General features: G+C 37.1%; 1 protein-coding gene across 26 annotated transcripts in view; it reads left to right on the top strand.

Moving 5' to 3' along the window:
* picalma (phosphatidylinositol binding clathrin assembly protein a) overlaps window positions 1–22,686 on the top strand; it is a 72,208-nt gene that overhangs the window by 34,166 nt on the left and 15,356 nt on the right. For 4 of the 26 annotated variants that reach the window (XM_079805125.1, XM_079805144.1, XM_079805122.1 and 1 more), the window contains exons 8-19: window positions 2,023–2,129; window positions 2,210–2,251; window positions 5,177–5,262; window positions 5,960–6,083; window positions 6,182–6,321; window positions 8,503–8,603; window positions 10,937–11,089; window positions 12,936–13,019; window positions 13,245–13,325; window positions 20,270–20,377; window positions 21,183–21,278; window positions 22,597–22,627. In XM_079805125.1, the coding sequence (XP_079661251.1) occupies window positions 2,023–2,129; window positions 2,210–2,251; window positions 5,177–5,262; window positions 5,960–6,083; window positions 6,182–6,321; window positions 8,503–8,603; window positions 10,937–11,089; window positions 12,936–13,019; window positions 13,245–13,325; window positions 20,270–20,377; window positions 21,183–21,278; window positions 22,597–22,627 (1,153 nt within the window). Of the gene's footprint in view, window positions 1–2,022; window positions 2,130–2,209; window positions 2,252–5,176; window positions 5,263–5,959; window positions 6,084–6,181; window positions 6,322–8,502; window positions 8,604–10,936; window positions 11,090–12,935; window positions 13,020–13,244; window positions 13,326–20,269; window positions 20,378–21,161; window positions 21,279–22,596; window positions 22,628–22,686 lie in introns of all 26 variants that reach the window. The other 22 variants (XM_079805138.1, XM_079805131.1, XM_079805134.1 and 19 more) reach the window with 10 other exon arrangements.

Raw genomic sequence — 22,686 nt, 5'->3', positions numbered from 1 at the left:
CCCATGTCATCCAAGATGTCCATGTCTTTCTTTCTGCAGTTGAAAAGAAATTAAGTTTTTTGATGAAAACATTCCAGGATTTTTCTCCATATAATGGACTTCAATGGGCTCCAAACGGTTCAAGGTCCAAATGACAGTTTCAGTGCTGCTTTAAACGATACCAGACGATGAATAAGGGTCTTATCTAGCAAAACGATCAGTTTCTGCGAGAAACCGAGCAGTATTTATGCTACTATTTTACCTCTTATCAGACGAATGTGATCATCTCTGAGCTCCGCCATAACTTCTGCTAAGTGAGGTCAAAATACAAACGTGTTCATAGATATATTGATCGTATATGCCTCGTTCTACTGATCTGTGCAGGCGCTAATGAGGCATCTACGTATACATCTATGACCACGCTCGTATTTTGACCTCACTTAGCGGAAGTTATGGCGGAGCTCAGAAATGATCACGTTCGTCTGATAAGAGGTAAAATAAAAGCATAAATACTGCTCGGTTTCTCGCAGAAACTGATAGTTTCGCTAGATAAGACCCTTATTCATCGTCTGGTATCGTTTAAAGCCCTTTGAAGCGGTACTGAAACTGTCATTTGGACCTCGAACCGTTTGGAGCCCATTGAAGTCCATTATATGGAGAAAAATCCAACCACCACGTTTTCATCCAAAAACGTAATTTCTTTTCGACTGCAGAAAAAAAGACATTGACATCTTGGATGACATGGGGGTGAGTAAATTATCAGCAAAATTGTATTTAAAAGTGAACTAATCCTTTAAGTGAACTTTAAAACAAGCTTCACATAAACCTTTTATAATAAATGTCATATTTACCTGTGACCTTCCTACCTTTAGACATTCTTAACTGCATATAAATTAAATATAGATATATCCTCATTAAATCTAAAATGTTCTGTTACCTTTTGTTCTTTGATTGACTTTAATGACAGACAGTAACTGGTTTATTAGACTGCTGTCACTTTAAGATCTGCCGCTGCTGAACATAATGCGGATCTGACACGGTCACGCGCATCTCATTTTCTCACAACTCTTTAAATTCATACAAGATGTTATTTAACTCATTTAAGACTGCTTTTAGGAGAATACTCGACTGCCATTTTGGGAGAAATCTGCTTATTATATTTTTTATTCTGGCGCGTGTCTTTCTGAGCGTTGCGTGTGTGTGTCACCATAGTCAGGAGTCAGGACATTCACAGTCAGCTAGTTCTCTTTTGTCTTGTCGCGCTTAAATGGTTTTGAATAAGAGCGTGATCATATAATGTAACGCTAGCCCAAGGATGACAGAAAAAACAGATTCTGTATTGATTGCGTTAAGTATTTTTAACGCATTAAACTGAAAAAAATTAATCGCATTTTAAAATCTTTAAATATATATTATTAGATATTTATTCATTAGAAAATTATATTTCAGGTGAATAGGTTCCACAAACAGAAACTGAATCAGGACTGAATCAACTAAAGTGCACCAAAAACAGATCCGAGTCCACTTTTAAATTCAGCTACAATGTGAATGCAAAAGAGGTTTTGTTCGGTTCCATTAAATCAAGACATTGCTTTCTAGCTAAGTGTTTGCAAGGCCTGTTGAAGAGCTGGTGTTTTATTGTTATTGTATTTTATTGTTATTATGCATCTCTGATATCCAAGCAGCAGCAATATGAAATCATCATATCGCAGTTCAAATCGCTACTGCAGTGTTTGTTAAAACGATCACAATATGATATTTCTACTAAGTTGAGCAGCCCTACTTAAGAGTGTTTGTATTGGATGGCTCAGTACAGCTGCATCCGTTGGCTTCGTTCAGTGGTTGCATGTTGGATGAGAGTTTCTGTGAGAGACTGACATACTAGTGAGAGCCGCTTCGGGTCATGTTGTGATGACAGATGCCAAGCATAACTCGGTCTGGTGAAGTCACGGAGTGAAGCAAGCAAGCTCCCTTAAAATGTGGTGGGAAATGGGAATGAAAACCTATTTACAAATCTAACTTCAGACCTTTTCTCGTCTGCAGAGAAGTACTTTGACATGAAGAAAGCCCAGTGTAAAGAAGGCCTGGACATCTATAAGAAATTCCTCACTCGAATGACGAGAATCTCAGAGTTTCTCAAAGTGGCAGAGGTAGGATGGTGTAACTCAGCTTATATAATGAGCCAATACGCATGGGGCGCACATTAAAAACTCTTTCCTGCTCATTACAGCAAGTGGGAATCGATCGAGGGGACATACCGGACCTGTCACAGGTGAGGACGCAAATATATTGACCTTGGTTTTGAGGAAAAACCTACTGACTGACTGCTTTCCCTTTCTGCCTGTCGGCTACTTATCTGTCACTCTGCCTTTTTCCTGCAAGACACGGCTTGAGCTCCACAGCAAGACTTAGCACGGCTACGTTAGATTCAAACAAGTGCGGGTTGTAGAACTCTCTAACCTGCAGTTACCAAGAAATCTTAATTCTTAAACATGAGTTGTAGAATGAAAAGTCGTCTGAGAGTTCTAGAACTGCAGCTAATTTGCTTGTGCAGTGCGGCTGCAAACCCGCAGGCCTGCAGTGGCCGGTGCATGCGGACATCTCTGCATGACACTGGTGGGGGTCCTTAATGCTTGATTCATACAGCACATAAAGGTGTGATTACTATAAGCAGCTTACAAGTTTCAGGACTAGATTTAGGTTTGATCACTTTTGTTTTGTTTCTTTTCAACAGCTAGGTTTTTACATGTTTGTGTGTTCAGGTGACCATATAAAAAGAATGCGACTCTTTTTGTAAGGTTGCAGCAGGGCAGAATCATCATTAAAGGGTACATAACACACACAGTTTCTGCCAATCTCATGTTAATCTCGAGTATCTATAGAGTAGTATTGCATCTTTAATATATCCCAAGAGTTTTTAGTTTGCTCATATTTATAAAAGACAGATACGCTGCACCGATTCTTTGTGAAAACAGCCAGGCTTGTAAAGGCGTGCTGTGGGTGGAGCTAAAGAGTCACACACACACACACACACACACACACACACACACACACACACACACACACACGTCTGGTTCACTATCTTTGTGGGGATTTTCCATAGACGTAATGGTTTTTATACCGTACATACTGTACATTATATCCCCCTACACTGCCCCTGCCCCTAAACCTACCCATCTCAGGAGACATTCTGCATTTTTACATTTTCAAAAAAACATAATTTAGTCTGATTTATACAATGTTTTCCTCATGGGGACCAGTCAAATGTCCCCACAATGTAGGTGATCTCAGGTTTTACTATCCTTGTGGGGACATTTGGTCCCCACAATGTAATATAAACAAACACACACACACAATATATATCATGGCATTATCCCTGGACAACTCTCGATTCACTATACCTTTGTGTTGTTTACATTTATATGCCGATTGCCAACAAAACAGAGACATTTGATGCAGTTTCACTCACCACCTGCAGTTTCGACTCATGGCCAGGATATTTTAGCGCTGGGAACATTAATCACCAAAACGGGAACAATCAAACACACTTACACAACTCCGTTGCTGCCCCAGAAAAACAAACTGCGTACTTAATGCTGGGTTATTTGGGAAGCTTTTCCTTACAGCAAAAAACACACTTCTTTAGTGACATTATTGATTTTGTGGTCTAAAAACAAAATTACCGCGCTACTGACTGCTTCCGTAAGCCGAGCGAAGCTTGTTGCGCGCACACTCATCCCGGAGAAGTGCCCATACAAGGAATTCTGCCCTTTATGATGTCTTACAGGGCCATACTAATTTTTTTCTGAAACTTATGCGAATCCTGAAGGAGTGTAATTGGAATAAAAATACTGTCATATGTCCAACTAATTTTTTGAAAACATGAGAATCCAACTCTTTAACAGTGTAAATAAGTCAGAATGCAGGAAATAGCATTAGACCCATTCCCTTTAATGTTAATTGGGGACAGGTTCCCCTCAATATTCAGAGGTTGTGATCAGTTAGTATTGTTTTTTCATTGGATGATTTTTAAACATTTATATATTTATATATCCCCCTTTGTTGGATTGCAGTTAAATAATATGTAAAATAATTTATGTCAAAAGAAAAAGAACTTCAGTTTGCAAGCTCTTTGGGTTTTTCTTTATTCTTCACTATTTTGCAGTTTCTGAAATACTCTGAAAACGCCTCTGTTAAACTACCACCTTTATATTCTGTATCTTTCCTTATCTTTCGTTTTCAGTTTACAGTTTGTGTAAGTACCTGCATCTCACTCTCTTCTCTCTGTGTTCGAAGCCTTTGGTTTGTACCTTTTGCATGCTATCTGTGTTTTTGTACAGTAGTGATTCTCCAATTAGGGGGACATTTTCTATCAGTAGTAATTTTTTTTGTGTGTGTGGGGTATTTAAAAAAAGTTATTTAAAGTACGGATTTCAGTTCATTCGGTATTTATGTGAACAATGTATCGTTTAGTAATATGTAATAACTAATAATATAGAATTACTGTAATTACCCTAATATTTTGTCATTATCATCATGCCAAACATTTTATAAAACATAAAAAAAAAGGTTCTCTATAGGTATAATGTAATGAAGTTTGTCAAAGAACAGATATGATTCATTTTAAAATCTGGAAGTACCTTTGTGTCCGTATCTATTCAAAAAAATTTATTTATTTTTTCAAAAATAATAGTTTATTTATATCAAGTCCAAGACTTATTAAAGGGGTCATGCATCTGAGGATTATATGTTTGTTTGTAGCATTTGACATCAGAATATGTTGTAAACGAGACAATGTAATGGAGATTTCACAAAGGAACATAGAGAAAACAGTACACTGTGTTGTATATGACCGCAGATCTATATATTTGTATTTTTTTTGCGCTAGAACCTCAAAGTCTGTCATGACCTCTTTAAACATTTTCTCCAAAATGTGACAAATATCAAATCATTACCATAAAGTACAACATGAAAAACTTTATTCCAAAATCTAGTGGAAGGTTGTTCATAGTTAGGTCCTCGTTTGATTTTTTTTTTTTTTTTTTTTACATTTTGGATACGTTTCATTTTTCAAGATTTCAAGTTGTCGAACGTGCCTCCTAATTGAACAATCGTCCATAAATGTTGCGTGTATATATTTGTTCTGTGGTCATTGTGTCCTGACGTGAAAGATAATGTAATGTTTCCATTCCTCCAGGCCCCTAGTAGCCTTCTGGACGCCCTCGAGCAGCATTTGGCTTCATTAGAGGGGAAAAAGGTCAAAGACTCCACAGCCGCCAGCAGGTACAGTGATTTACAAACAGTTAATTTTGAACTTTCTAGTATGTGAGGGGGCTGCTGTCTTCATGCTCTGCATTTAGCAAGTGTGTGCGACTTTTGGATGTGTTGAGCGTGTGTGTGTGGGAGCGGGGTGTTTTTCAGGGAGTTTTGTGTCAGGTTAAAAGTTCTGTGCAGTTTTTCCAAGTAAACAGGATTTTGAAAGCCTTATATTGTATTTTTATGCAGACAACAATATAATACTGCCATCTAGAAATCTTAATTTACCTTCAGTAGATATAAAACTGTGTGTGTGTGTTCTGGTTCTTTCTTTCTTTTTATTTATTTGATTGTTTTTTAAGTATTGCTATCCTCTATCAGGTCAGATAATGTTACATTATTTGATTAACCATTTTTTATTCAATGTTACATATACTTCTTAGACAATCAGTCAACTGTGTGTAAACTAAACTATACGGGAGGAATTTACAGGAATTTGATGACTTGCAGTTTGAAATGGATGTAGGTTAAAAAAATGCATGCTTTGCTAACATTGACCCTGGACTACCACAAAAAGAGTCAAGTTTGGTTCCTGTAGCAGCGGAAGCAGTAAAAATGTGCTCCGTGCTCATGCTAGTAGCGCTGAAGTCCACTAATGCAACCTTAGCGCTTTCAACGGTGGCATGTTTACTGTATCAGATCCTCTGCCTGTCTTTCCACACAGAGCCAGTACGCTGTCCAATGCGGTTTCCTCCTTGGCCAACACGGGTATCTCTTTCACCAAAGTTGATGAGAGGGAAAAGCAGGCTGCTCTGGAGGAGGAGCAGGCTCGATTAAAAGCACTTAAGGTGTGTAACAGCCATCTACAAAAGGGTAGATTTAGGATTATATTGGAGGATACCCAATTAACAATGTAATTAACCTGTTTGGTCTTCCCTTCACCAAGGAGCAGCGTTTAAAGGAATTGTCCAAGAAGCCCTCCATATCCTCAACGACTGCAACTTCTCCTGTTTCCACGGCGACGGGAACAATCAGTACCGCCCAAGCCATTGACCTGTTCTCCACATCCAGTAGCTTTGCTAACAGGTAATCGTTTTATACATGTACAGTTTGCGGTAAGATTTTTTTTGTTTTGTTTTTGGTAGAAGTTAATACTTTTATTCAGCGGAGATGGTTTAAATTGATTGAAAGTGATAGTAAAATATTCATAATGTTAAAAAATATTTATAAGTAAAATAAATGTTGTTCTTTTGAACTTTATATCCATCAAAGAATCCTGGGAATTCAGTTTATCCCATTTTCCACAAAAATATTAAGCAGCACAACTGTTTTCAGTATTGATTACAAATCATCATATTAGAATGATTTCTGAAGGATCATGTGACACTGAAGACTGGACTGGCCTTGTGTCCACCAAAACGTTTTTTCACGCGGCTGGCTGGCTTTTAGAACACCATGTGCGTAATGAGGCGCTGAGCGAGTATTTCATGCTCAAGCGCTGAGCGTTCGCCATTTTTTACTGGTCGCCGAGAGTTGAAGAATGTTCAACTACGAGTAAAACGCAGCGCTCATCACTGTCACTTTTCCCAGCCATCCAATCACAATGGAGGAGGGGCGGGACAAAAGCAACGCAGACCAACCGCCACATTCTGCTTGTACAACGTCATTAGATGAAAACAAGAAGCATAATAACCGGAACAAAATAATTTAAAACAAGAGCCAGAGCATTTTTATATAGAATCAATACAGAAATCAACTATCTGTGAAATGAGATACTAGAAACACTTCCGCGGCTATTCCGTATCATAAGCAAAGAGTCTCAACCGAAAAAACCGCTGCGCTGCCAAAACGCTCTCAAGCGCCCACAGCGAGACGTTTTCAGCAGAGCGGCTAGTGTTTTTGGCTGGCTAAAAACTAATGATGCTGAAAATTCAGCTTTGCATCACAGGAATAAATTACATGTTTAAACATAAACATAGACAACAGTTATTTTAAATTGTAATATTTTATATAGTTGTTTATACTGTATTTTTGATCAATTCTTTCAAAAACATTTTTAAAAATCTTACTGACCCCAAACTTTTGAACGATGGTGTTTATATGTATGTGTACACTTTTGTCTACTTGTTGAATATAAATTACACACATAACATTTAAAATATGTACATAAAAAATCCATTATTTTTTATTTTTATATATTTTATATTATTGGTAACACTTTACAATAAGGTTTCATTAGTTAACATTTGTGTATAAACTAACATGAACTAACCATAAGCAGTACGTGTTACTGTATTTGTTAATCTTTGTTAACGTTAGGTAATAAAAATCCAGCTGTTCCTTGTTTTGTTCATGTTAGCTCACAGTGCATTAACTAATGTTAACAAGATTTGAATAATGCATTAGTAAATGTTGAAATGAACATTAACAAAGCTAAATAAATGCTTTATAAGTGCAGTTCATTATTAGTTCATGTTAACTAATGAACCTTATTGTAAAGTGTTACCATATTATTTTATGTTTTGATATTATATAAGTTAAAACACGTCACATTGTGAAATATTGAGAGGGCTATTTTATGTTGATTTTTAAAAATCAGCAAAGTTCAAATGGTTTTCGGCCAGTCTTATTGTGGGCAGAAGTAATTGCTCTATATTTGATGATTGATCCCTCAGTCTTTCTGTTCTGATGATACACGGCTGGGAGTGATTATTTTCCCAGTTGGTGCATGAGTGCACATGTGCAATCGTTTGGCATCAATCTTCAGCTTTTAGTGTTTTATTAGGGCTCTTTGCTGGACTACACAATGACGGCAAGTTAAACTCTGCGATTGCGTTACAGGCGTATGTGCTTGTAATGATGATGTCTTCCAAGGAGCAACAGGGACATGCGTTATTAATGATGCTTGCTAAGGCGAGCATCATTATTGCTATTATACTTGCGTTTAGGGGTTTGTTCAAATCAGATTAATCTCTGCTGTCCTGAAACTGCGCAGCTTTGTGTAGTTAAAAAAAGTTTAAAATCAGGCTCCGGTTCTTTTGTTTGTGCTGTAAGTGTGTGAATTCCTGCCCAGACAGGATTTGGCTGTGAAGAAGGTATTGATTGCATGTGAATTTCCCCTCAACTCCCTAAGTCTCCACTTTAAGCACTTCAAATCAACGTGCCAAGTTTGACTTTGCCATATAACTGTGAAATGCTTGGTGCTTAGACTGCCGTTTAATGGAAGACATTAATGTGATCCGTGTGTGTTTCTGTGTCTGGCTCTAGTACTCCGAAGGTGCCGAACGATCTGTTGGACCTGCAGCCCGCGTTCCAGCCCGCCTCCCTGCCTCTCTCCACCGGCCTGCCTTTAACCAACACATGGGGAGGTGAGCGGGTCACACCACAGGAACTCACAGATCTGCATTAATATTTATCTGAAAGAAATCGAGCTTACATCAACACTGTCTTCTCCTCTGAAGCCATGAATGTTCCCTCTGGAGTTTTATCCTTGATGCTATCGCTTAAAGGAACCATGTTCTTGTTGCATGCATCTAAATAAATCTGTTAAACGAGGGCCTAATTTTTAACCAAAAGAGCTGATAGAGTGTGTAACATGATATTCAACCTGGTGGAACTGATATAATATTGGTTTCCAATATTAGCCAGGCAGATCCAGAAAAAGCCTGCAGTTCAGTGTTTATTGGATTATACTGCATAAAACACGCTCAGCCACTTTCCCAGATGTATTATCTTGATGTGAGTTGAAGCTCGTTGGAGTTTTAAGTAGGCTTTTCACTGTTCAACACCAGAGTGCTGTCATGTCCTACTGCATTTAAAGGAATCGCTCACCTAAAAAGGATAAATCTTTAATCATATGAGCTTAAGGCGGGTGCACACGGTGCGATTTTGGCAAAAAAAAATCCTGAGACAAATTTTGCAAATCCTAAAAGATTCCTCTGATCCTAGGCTAAAATCTGAAGTCTTTGATCGTTAGTTTGACATGGTCACCGACAGCCGATTAATGACCGCTGGAATTTACCTCAGACCTCAGTCCCACGTGTAATGCAGCTCACGGTCACTGAACACGTCATTGATTGATGATATAAATCTCCGGACGAGTTTTTTTTTGTGTGTGTCCGTTTTTAGCGCGCCTTGACTATCGTACAGTCTGACATTAATGCCAACTGAGATCTTACAGTGTGACATGGCTTACAGCAGGGATCATGTTCGTACAGTCTGACAAGGAACAATCCTAAAGGACCATTATAAACCGCACAGTGTGCAACCGGCTTAAGATAGAAACACTTCTCGAAGATAAACTTGGGCTGGCGCACTCCAAAAACACCTTTGACTTGTTGAACATATTCCAAGTCTTGGAACATGGTGTGAGAATTTTCATTTTTGGGTGAACTAATCCTTTGATATTACGTTAACATGTTAATGGTAAAAAAAATTATAGCTAGAAGAGGTATATTGAGGTGTTCATAGAGGTTGATGAATTTCACATTGAATTTTGGGATATTTTAAGACAACAATTTTTGGGATTTCTTTTTATTGTACTTTTTTATTAAATATTTTCCGTAAATAAAAGCTGAATTGCAGCTGTAAAGTTGTACTTAATTATCAATAATATTGTGTGTGTGTGTGTATATAATATAATATAATTTTTTTTTAAACATTTTTTTTATGTTTTGTATGCTTCAAATCAGGCTAAACGTTTATAGAAACTTTGGCACAGCCAGTAAAATATTTTTTTCAAAGTTGTATAATGGATAATAATAACAGTTCTAAATAACAGTAATACATAATAGTGTATGTATAAATCTTTTAATTTATTCATTTAGAACAATTTTAAAGCTGCAAATCAGGCAAAAATTGTATTGAACCGTAGGCACAACCAGTAAAAAGTTTGTGGATTTGCAGCTTTACAATAATAAGTAATTAATAACAATAATAATATTTAATATTGTGTGTGTGTATACATATTTATGTATTTAAAAGTGCTGGGGAAAGATAATGTGTATACTGTGTATAATTATTATGTCTATATATAAATACACACACATGCATGTATACATTTAAGAAATATTTGCATATATACTATATGCAATAGTATATACTGCATATATAATTTATCTTGTATATAAATATCATTTTTTTAATCAAATATAAAAATTTTCTTAAATATATACATGCGTGTGCATTTATATATACATAATAATTATACACAGTACACACACACACATTATGTAAACACAAACTTTTATTTTGGATGCGATTTAATCACAATTAATTTTCCCCCAGTATTTAATCATTTTAGTACAACTTTAAAGCTGCAAATCACACTGATTTGAAAGGTTTACTGAATGTATTTGATTGCCAGTCAAATACAATTTTATGCATTCTAATATTTGTCCTGATTCAAAGAATCAATCCTGTCCATTTACATTAGATGCACGATTTGTTACATATTCATTACAACCCGTTTCGGATGTCTCATTCAGTCTTGTGTGATGGTAGTTTATTTACATCTGAAAGCAACTAAGTCTAGACCAAACAGTCTCCACCTCATTTGTCTGTTAGTCTCTGTTTGCATGTTTTCTCTCTCTCTCTCTCTCTCTCTCTCTCTCTCTCTCTCTCTCTCTCTCTCTCTCTCTCTCTCTCTCTCTCTAACCTCTTCTTGTTATTTTCTGTTTCTGTCTTGTCTTTGGCCGTGTAGATCCTTTCACGTCTACAGAGGCCGTCGACGACTCCATTCCAAACTTAAATCCTTTCCTTACAAAACCTGTTGTCGATCCTGTCCATCTGCCTGTTGTGTCTTCAGATGCTGTTAGTTTTTCCTCTAGGACTCCCAGTCATGAAATGTTTGGTGGTAAACGGCTGTTCTTTTCTCTCATGTAGTGCACTGTTTGCTTTCTTTCGCCTGCTGCGTGCTGGTCTGTTTTCCCTCCACTTTAATTTTTGTCCTGAAACCTCCACCACATTGTGCACAGAGACCCGCTGGGCAGTGACCCGAGTAACCCTTCAAATATCTGATATGTGTGTCTCAAGTTCATGTTGGCTGTGTACTCAAAACCTAGTGAGCTGCCTACCTAGACAGTATTTTTAGATCTAACTGAACTTCAAATGCGCCTATGATGCCCAAAAATGTTGTGCGAAGGCAGCGCAGTAGAAATAGTAGAATAGTAGTGCATATCCACCATAGACATTGAGGGTGGGGACAAGTCCCCCCGAATAATTAGAAATGGACAAATTGTCCCCCCCAATATTTGATATTGTTGATGCTGCTCTGCTGTACTCCATTACACACCGCTCTTTTTGTTGCTAGGATGTCAAAAGTAAAATGTTACATTATTTTAGGCTGGCCTGCCTCAGCGGTCTAACAGCGCTCGTCACTGTCAGAATAAGTGAGATGGCCAATCAAATCAAAGAAGGCGGGGCTTACTGCGAATTCCAACATGACACTTTAGTTATAGCTGTGAAAGAGTGCGTCGTAGAATGTAAGTAGCTAAACATTTAATATTTGACAACTGTTTTCCAATAAAAACGCTCAACAACCAACAGTAATATCAAGTGATGCAAACTACTTGACATTTTTAATGAAATTTCACCATTTTGAATTGTAAATTACATTATTTATGTAAATCATAGCTGAATTTGACGAGAAACTTATTTTTACTTCTTAACTACAATAGAACTGGAACTTTTACTGTTCTTATGTCTTTTTCTTTATTTTCTTTAAATCCATTTTAATCCTTTAATACTTTAATTCCTTTAAATAAACCAATAAGACCAATACACACATAAATATATAGTAACATTCTGATTTTACTTTAAGACTTTTTATTGTGAAAATGTAATTTCATGATTTGGGCATTTTCAATGCATTGATACACACAACAACAACAACAACCACGGCATAATAATAATAATACAATAAGGTACCATTAATGCAAATGAATAAACTGGATCAAGTCAGGAAAAAATAAAACTTGCAGTTTTATTATACAGTGATTGTTGCAGTGTTGGGTTGTGTACTGCACATTTTGGCAAATGTAGATCATACTAAATAGTTATAATTTATACAATTGTCATATGCATTATATACTGCAGAAATGGTAAGATAAGTATGATAGTATACTATTCTGACCACAGCCTAGGTTTTGAAACACAGCCTGTGTGTATATGTGTGTGTGTGCCTTTCTATGATTGTGTAAAAGCAATAAAGGGAAGTCTAGCTTCTGTGAGTTTGTTCTATGCTGAGGACATTATTTATTATGTTCTCAGAGCGAACAATAACATATTTGAGAGAGTGACAGACAGATGGTTTGTTGCTACTGTAAAGCGTGTTTGTGTTTGTACAGCTGTAATATGGAGACTTCGCTTTTATGGTCTAGTAATGCTGGTTTAATATACATGATGAGTGTGATCAAGAGTGAGAGTGGCTGTTATTAAGTACAAATGAACTGCTTGAAAATGTATGCGCCCTATTTGAGTTTGGTGGTCCGTTTTGCCCACACTAAATCTCGAATAACCTTGAATATTTTTATTTTATTTTTTTCTGTATGGGTCTGTATGATGGTCTCTGGACCACCTTACTCAAAAACCTGCTTGGTTGTGCTTTGCTGCCTTTCTTAGTTATTCCTATTTCTCCCATCCTTAGAGTTTTAAGTTTTAAAGTTTTTCCCAAATGTCAATTTCATTTCTTGGTTCTCCAGATAATTACAATCCCTTTATTGAATCGAGCAGTTCCGTTGCGTCACCCGTCGAGCCCTCTGCTCGGATGGGCTGCTTCCTCTCAGGTACAGACGTCCCAGTGTGATTTTATGTTTTCTGACCTCAGGAAACATAGTGGCGTTACCCCTTGGTTTCCCCTCTGAGTGCTTTTTACCCTCCAAAAATTAAACTTAGTTTTTGTTTTAACTCCTACCTCTTAACTTGAATATAGAGGCTTTATAGTAAACCGTCTCACTTGACTAATTTTCCCATTTCTGGCTCTCCTGTGCTTTCTGTTCTGGGCCTGTCAGACTCGTTCTGCTCTCCGGCTGCCTACCCTAACACTCCTCTCTTCCACTCTGAGCCCTCCGCTGTAGCTGGACTATTCGGAGGTAGGTGTCGTCCCTCCAGCCTGTCTCTTTCTTTCTTTGCCCTACGGCTGTCTCTTGTCCGTCTTTGTTCCATTCACAGGTGTGCTTTTGTTGAGCTGCTGGGAACAGATTGGAAGTTGATTCAGACATTCGGCTCACAGATCAACCTTCATAATTAACATTAATAGTTTTTTGTTTTAAAATAGGGCTGTTAATTTAATAAGTTAGCCCAATTAATTATTAATTGGAATAGTTAAAGAGCACCTATCATGGCATTTAAAATGTTCCAAATATTGTTTTAGAAGTCCCCAACAACAGTTTTGCATGCATGCAATGACAAAAAAGACTTTAGTTTTCTTATAATATGCATTTATTTGTACCTGTTTTGACAGTGATTCTCAAATGATTCCTTTAGTGATTCACTTTTCAAAACCCCGCCTTTACGTGACGCTAATCTGCGGTGATTGGTCCGATGACCCAGTCAGTTGTGATTGGTATAGTCTGTGCAGATATTTTCGGAAACGGAACGCCAGTCTTATAGTGACAGTAATTTGTTAATATGTGTCAGGAGTTATGAATATGAAAACCGCGTCTGTACCGTTTGATTGTAATATGAGCCTCAGCTGATCTCATTCATAAAAAAACTCCTCTATTCTCGTCACGAAGACTCGCGACAAATCAACATCCCTCAGGGCTTTTAGTTCAAAAGTGTGCAGATGAGGAGACATATTGATAGATTCTCATATGTCTGTGTCAAATTTCTAAACAGAGGAGTATTTTTTATTCAATACTTCCTCAATATGCGCAGATGTAGCCTAATCATGAGCGATTGAGTCTCTTATGTGTTGTTTTTAATTCATACTGGCAGCCGGAGGGCGCTCTGTGCACATGTAGTCCATATATGGTACAGACAGACGAAGAAGATACCATGTGCCATAATAGAAGTCCATAATAAAAGCTTCCTGAGATCGCGAAACATACATTTGACGACTAATAAACACTCAATCGCGACGATGTATGGTTTGTCTTCAAGCCACTTAGTCTTCAAATGCTCATCCTTGGGCAGATGAAAAAAGTTTGCTTCTGAGTGGCACTTCAGAACACAGCGTCTCGTCGCCATGATGTTTTCTAGTTTTCACTGGCGTCTTGGAGCGCAATAAGTGGGCGTATCGTATTCAAATAACTTGACAAGTTGACGTCATCTAGTCAGAGAAAAAGCTTCGGTCTTCTAACGATTCTTAAAAATGATTCGGAGTCGACTCTTACTTTTGAAAGAAAATAACTATATATACGGTGCACTGTCATATTTCAAACTATGCAGGATGTTTTTGTTCACTTAGATCTATGTTACACACTACATGAAAGGTACATTTCAAAATTCCATGATAGGTGCTCTTTAAAAAGTAACATTTAATCAGTATAACAGTATTTAAAATTCCCCCAAAAAAGGAAAATTCTGACATTTTTTTGCAACTTTCCTCCTTAATGTCACCTAATGTCAAGGCAATGCTAGTCTAGAATTATTTATATACATTTGTGTGTGTGTGTGTGTGTGTGTATATATATATATATATATATATATATATGTATATATGTATGTGTGTGTGTGTGCATGTGCATATATATATATATATACATATATACATTAGGGATGCACCGAAATGAAAATTCTTGGCCGAAACCGAAAACCGAAAAAGAGGAAACCAAGGCCGAAAACCGAAACACCGAAAGAAATTATGCCAAATATTAGTACCATTGCATTTATCGCTATGAATGTGTACTAACTTTACTAAAATCAAGGCATTGCAATTGCATACATTAATATTAAAGTTTCAAAGAATAAATCAATTACAAGTTATGCCAATATTTATTTAGCACATTGCAACAATGCACAGTATAAAATAAAATTCAAACTAAAATGTTTAACTTGACCCCACTCATTTGTACATTAAATAATAATGTACAGGCCTACAGAAAGGTTTTTAAATTAAATGTTCTCTCATAAAAACAAAGTGCATTTAGGTCTAGTGCATTTAAAATTGTTCTCTGTAGGACTACTACAAGAAAGTGCATTCAGAACAAGTGCAACTGCTTAAAGATACATTTAGTTTCTCTGTAGGCCTTTAACATAATAGTGTATCAAAGCAAAGATTGCCATAGCCCATATGTTAACTGTAGAATAGGGGTGTAGCGGTACACAAAACTGACGGTTCGGTACAGCAGTTTTACAAAATTGCTTTTTATTTATTTTTATTGGTTAACTGAAAAAAAAAAGTCTGTCCTTAAATGAATTAAATTATAACTAAAAGTTTATTGAATATATTGCTCTAAACTATATAGGGAGCCCTTACTTGCACATTAATATTAAAGGTTAAAAACAGAGCCCAAACTATTAGCCTAAATTCAGTTGCTATGTATTTTTAGGTCTAATAATCAACACTCAAATAACATCGTACACAAACATGTACACTTCACATAAGGCAGTTTTTGCAATAACTTCTAAATCTAATTATAAAATAGTTTTTTATCCAATTCGTTGTTGAAATATAATCATTTATACACAGTGTCTGTCATTTTATTTAAACATACATGAAATAATCAAGATATCATTAACAGGTTAAGTAGAATATAATGAATATAACGGCTAATATAGGTCATATATTTAGTGAAAGAGTTGATTTTTCTAGTGAACTAACAGCTGTGGACACTGAGGTGCCTGAGGTAAATGATGCTACATGACTGTTTAGTTTACAGCAGTTATAATGAGGTCTTTCCGCCGTTGAAACACTGACTGAGCGATTACACCACATATATACACATGACAGTAAGTTGTAATGTATCCTCAACACACCTTAGATGTTCATTCATGTTTATTCTTTAGGAAGAGATGATCGATCGCGCTCACAGATGATCGCGTTCACGCGCGCGCGCTGCCGCCAGATAGAGTGCCGAAGTAATGACGTCACTTTGTAGGCCAACCCGGAAGTTAGCGGCGCATGGGTTCCCTCGATCAAAAAGCCATTCATTTTCCCCATAGACTTTTGGAAAATCGCAAAAAATAAGATCTGTGTTCAACAAAGAGTAATGACCCTTACACGTTTTGTCTACCAAGATAATCTTTACAAGTTAATCCAAAATGTATACATTTTGAAGCCCAAATAAAGCCGTCAGATATAAAATGCTAACGGTAGGCTATAAACGGACTACAGCACACCATGGTCGCGGATCAACGTCATCATCAAGCTTCCTCAAACTTTATTTAAAAAACACGCTCGCTCATTATGATCTGCGCTGTGTATGAACACTTATCCACTTTTTCATGAGAAATATTGGCCATTCGTTTTTTCCAAAAATGTTAGAAACTAATCTTGTTTATGCGTGCCTCTCTGAGATTGATCTTTTGTTAATGTTTTTTCAGACAATATGATAATCACTGTGATAACATTAAATGATATGAAACACAACCCAGTCTCTTTTTGTTAAATGCAAGTTTATGTATGATCAATAATACAAAACGTATAATAAGCTACACATGAAATAAAGCAAACAATTCAGTCAAACATTCAAAGTCAGTTCTAGTCGGCTAACTTACAACGGTACAGTTATAGCCTAAAAATAAACAAGTAATGAAACTTATCTTTGCACTCAGCCTAAACGATTTGCCAGGGAACAAATCATAGATCCATGAGAGCAAATATGGGCCGTTAAATCTCCACAAGACTAATTATAGCTGGAGACGACACAGAGACATCAGAGCCAGCGGCAGACGGCAGAAGGACTGGCCGAGGAAAGTCAACTCTCGCCGGCTAAACAAGCGCTGACCGCCGCTGACTCACTGGAGCTCACAACTCCGATAACACCAGATAAAATGTTTAAATAGGCACTCTTCTTATAAATAAACCACAGATTTGAGCTTTAAACAACTACATTATCGACTGAAAAAGTCTTAAAACTAAGTTTTGTCACACATTAACAGTAGATTTTAACACAAAAAGACGTGTAAACACAGCCCATGTCAGCCATTTCTCAACGAGACAAACATGTGAAGAGAGTAAACTCCAAATGTTCAAGCATCCAACTTTGCGCGAATAGCGCGATTTATTCACGCCACATAAGTTCTTCATTCTTCAGGCTGAAACGCGGGCTAGTGAGAGAATGCCTGTTTGTCACGATGACGTCTAAAGTCCCCGCCAAAGGATGTAGTCCCTTTTAGCAACTTGTTAGCAACCATCGTTTTTAAGACACAATAAAGTCTTAAAAAATCACAAGCAGGTTATAACTAGTGTGTTTTATGTCATAGATTAAAACGTGAAAATATATAGAGGCTTTGTTAACCACAGACCTTATTTCAGGCGATTTAGCAAAAACCCATTCAAAAAACCCATAGACTTTAGGGCGAGGGAACCCATAGGGCTAAAATGCTTACTCACTTCCGCGTTTTGGCCTACAAAGTGACGTCATTACTTCGGCACTCTATTGAAGTGTGTTCCGCGCTTAAAACATGCCCACATGTTAAAGATTGCGTTCGGTTTCACAGTGAAGTCTGGTCCTCTTCTCATCGAGAACATGAGCTCTCGCTGTCAGTGCTTGTGCATGGAGCAGACGTGGGTGTTTCTCAGATATACTGAAACACGTCCACACCGCAGACATGTTGCTTCAGACAAGCACGTGCAGGTCGCGGTTTCTGTTTGCGTCATCACAACATTTCGGCCATGTTGTTTCGGTGTTAAAAGTCTTTCGGCCGAAAACCGAAAATGCTCTTTTGGGGCATTTTCGGCCGAAAATTTTCGGTGGCCGAATATTCGGTGCATCCCTAATATACATACATACATACATACATACATACATACATACATACATACATACATACATACATACATACATACATACATACATACATACATACATACATACATACATACATACATACATACATACATACATACATACATACATACATACATACATACATACATACATACATACATACATACATACATACATACATACATACATACATACATACATACATACATACATACATACATACATACATACATACATACATACATACATACATACATACATACATACATACATACATACATACATACATACATACATACATACATACATACGGTTCGGTACGTACCTCGGTTTTGAAGTCACGGTGCGGGTTCAGTACAGCAGTTTTACTAAATTGCTTTTTATTTATTTTTACAGTGGTTTACTGAAGAAAAAAAGTGTCTGTCCTTAAATGAAATCAATTATAACAAAGTTTATTGAAGATATTGCTGTAAACTATAGGGAGCCCTTACTTGCACTAAAGGTTAAAAACAGAGGCAAAACTATTAGCCTAAATTCAGTTGCTATTTATTTTTAGGTATAATAATCAACACTCATAAGCGTCAAATAAGACTTTTTTTGCATTAATTTCTAAATCTAATTTATAAAAGTATGTTTTTTCTCCAACTCGTTGTTGAAATATAATCATTTATACACAGTGAGTGTCATTTTCATGACAGGTTTATTTAAACGTACATTAAATAATCAAGACATCACTAACAGGTTTAGTAGAATATAATGAATATATAGGCTAATATAGGTCATATATTTAGTGAAGGAGTTGATTTCTCCAGTGAACTAACAGCCGTGGACACTGAATGACTGCCTGAGGTAAATGTGATGCTATGTGGCTTTGTTCTCAAGCTGTTTTAATATTGACGTCTTTCCGCGGTTGAAACACTGATTGAGCGATTACACCACATATGAAACGTTTCAGTGTTAATGTATCCTCAACATACCTTAAGATATTAATTCAAGTTTATTCTTTAGGAAGAGATGATCGCGTTCACACGCACGCGCGCCGCGGCCGCTTGAACTGACGTGTCTGCAATGATCAGTCGTTACATTAAAGAGCGTCGAAACGGCATTTATTGTTTGAATTTCGTGATAAAATGGACTGAATACTTAATATGTTCGTGTGGGAACTAGGATTGAAGTGTGTTCTGCGACTGTTAACTGTTTAAGATTGTATTCGTAACCGTTCGGTACACATGCGCACCGTACCGAAAGCCCAGTACCGAAACGGTTCAGTACGAATACTTGTACCGTTACTAGATAGATAGATAGATAGATAGATAGATAGATAGATAGATAGATAGATAGATAGATAGATAGATAGATAGATAGATAGATAGATAGATAGATAGATAGATAGATAGATAGATAGATAGATAGATAGATAGATAGATAGATAGATAGATAGATAGATAGATAGATAGATAGATAGATAGATAGATAGATAGATAGATAGATAGATAGATATTATTTTTAATTTCAGTTTTAGTGATTTTAGTAAACTTCAACTTTTAATTTGATTTCAGTTAGTAGTATAATTTTGTTTTTCATCTGTTTATATTTTATTTTAACCGCTATTTTTTTAATAGCTTTAATTAATAATATCCTTGCTTCAAGGAAATATTGATATGCACTTAATTTTTGCATATTTCGTTTAATTTGATTAATTAGTTTAAATGTCGCAATTTATTTAATTGAATTTAATAATATATACTGATGATTTTCCCTATTTTTTTATTAGTTCTTTTACCTTAAATGGATCAAACTCATTTAGGAAACTAGTTGAAACTTTACAGGTACAATAAAGAAGGGGAATGAATGAAGAGAATAGGTTGGCAATGAAGATGCTGTTCAAGTTAAATGCTGCTTCTTTTTTTTTTTACTACAATCATGTCAAACAGCTGATGTTTTTGGAAGTCCCTTGACTACGGCAGAAACGAGCCATTTAAATTAATGATGGCAATTATGCATTACACATGAACTCGAGGAAAACATTAACCACTGTTTAAAAATGACTTTTCTGGCATTTATCCAGCCATCACATGTGTAGGTGAATCAGCCTGTGGTGTTTTTTTTTAGGTCTGACCTTGTTTCCTCTTACACAGGGTTCTCTGCACCTCCCGCCGCCCAGCCACCCAGTTCGACAGGCCTTAATGTCGACTTTGACTCCGTGTTTGGCAATAAGTCGGCCGCCAACAGCACAGACTCGGCTGGTAAGAGAGAAGTTAACCCAGTTGCTGTGACTCACTCACTGCTTTTTTTTTTTCTTTTTTTTTTTTACGATGCTTCACATCCATCTTACTGCTGAAAGCCAATGTGTTTTGGGGGCCCAGAGCCTTTATGGAGCAGATCATTGGACCATGCTTAAGCTAGCAGAGTGGAACTAGCATGTGAAAATGGTTATAGGACTATTTTCATAATTTTCTGTCGATTTTAAAAAGAAAAGGGATCACAAAGCGTTTAAACACTTGATCTCTTTTGTGTCAATGTCCTCAATAATGCATGTTTGGAACTGGCTTTTAAAACACTGCAGTGACAAAATCACACGTTAGGCTTCTCAGAAAAAACTGCCAATGCAAGAATACACATTCTTGGTCTTTTCATGTTATTTAAAAGGGGAAAAAAACGTATGGTACATTATGGAAGTTATGGATTTCTAAGGCATTTCTTTAATTTGAGTCTGTGTCAAAATAAGACCACCATATGTTACACAGTCTTGTTTTGGGATGTTCCTCATTCTGTCCTCTTTCTCTCCTCTCACTGTGTGGTTTGATCTGTTTGGGCCGCTGGCTTTGCATGGCACTGCATGTCTGGGTGAGTTGACTTCACAAGATTTTACCCACATTCTTTCACTTTCAGTCCTGCAACATTTGCTCTGAGGCCAGCTGCCTCTCACTCCACCCAACCTAATTGTGCTTTTTGTGTTTGTGTGTGTTGTCTGCGTCTTTTATCCCTCTCCCATTCCCTCTCCTCTGTTTGTTTAAACTGATATTTTAGGTGGCATCCTGAAACCCACAGTGACCTCTCCCAACCAGGGCTTGACGCCCAGCGCCCAGCAGCAGGGCAAACTGGTTTCTGATGACTTGGAGTCCTCCCTAGCCAACCTTGTGGGCAGTAAGCGTCCTCTTTTTGTTACATCAAGCAAACCTTCTGTATTAGGGCTACATGATTAGTCAAAATAAAATTGAAGTTGCGATATGGCTCGGTGCAATTATCGAATCGTGAAGACTGCAATATGATATTAAATATATGCACTGGCACGCATGCAGCTCACGATCCTGTTTTCGGTGTCTCAGAGCAGCTTGGTTTGTTGTAAATGTCGCTCCTCACAAACTCATTTCTGCAGGTCACTTGTAATGTGCATTTAGGGATGCGAAATGCATCAATCATTTCACCAAATTTGTAATGAGAAGCGCTTCTTAACAGGAATTCATAACAGTGTGCATTATATGCAGCCTAGCTCAATTCTTCGTGAAAGATAAAGATAGAAATGCGCACAGGAAACACAAAACTTGCAAAAATGATATACAATCCGCCTAATCCTGGCCAAATCACAGAGATGCCGATTCGCACGGGACTAATATTATCACAGGACCTCTGTGTTTGGCGAAATATGGTAGGTAATTTGCGGGGGAATTTTTACTTTACAAATTACAGACATGGCCGATTCGCACGGGATTAAGATCACAGACATTCGCTGCAATTATTACAAATCACCAGAGGTCCCCAGATAATACTAATCCCGTGCGAATAGGGCTTAAGACAAACCTGTTTTTTTTCCAGATGTATTTATGAAAAAAAATAAAAACATTTTTATATTCGGAACAAAACGGTATAATCAAACAAGCACAGAAAACCTGGACCTTAATAAAGAAATTTCAGTTAGAAACCCCCCCACACAAATCATGCAGCCCTAGGCCCTGATCAGACCGAACACGCTTTTTTGCAGTAAGAGGCGCCTTTTTTAGAGAGCGTTTTGCGTTTTTGCTCCCCAGGTGTTTTAGCCGACTGCTGCGCCTCACATTTTTGTTGGAGCGCTCTGAGCGCATGAAGTTGAAAAAAAAAATCAACTCTGAGCAGAAAAGCGCCCGACGTCATTGCCGTTTTTTCCATTGTCCAATCAAATTAATGTAGAGGCGGGCCTTCCGTGGTGGTGACGGTTACTTTGATTAGACTGACAGGACAGCTGATTCGCGGGTTGCCTAGCAAGAGACCTGCTCTTTTCAAAATTAAAAAACAGCAGTGCAGTGCTCCTCGCGTTTTTAATCCTGAGAAACGCATTCTGTCTGATCGGGACCCTACTCTGTATTCTGGTAGTAATAATCAGGAACAGAAACTTCCATGTTATTTATTGATTTTAGGGTCTTAAAAAGGTGAATTTAGCATTACACAGTGGCTGGCGTAGTCCTAACAAGTTTTCTCTTTTTTACAGATCTCGGTATTGGAAATGGAACAATGAAGAAGTATGACCATTTGCAGCTCATCTCAATCCAAATTCGTAGTTTTCTTCAAACTCCATCAT

Source organism: Gobio gobio (assembly GCF_949357685.1).
Source record: "Gobio gobio genome assembly, chromosome: 22".
In the NCBI taxonomy this organism is placed as follows: Eukaryota; Metazoa; Chordata; class Actinopteri; order Cypriniformes; family Gobionidae; genus Gobio; species Gobio gobio.
The sequence above is the reverse complement of the archived record's forward strand: the minus strand, read 5'-3'. Positions and strand labels throughout refer to the sequence as shown.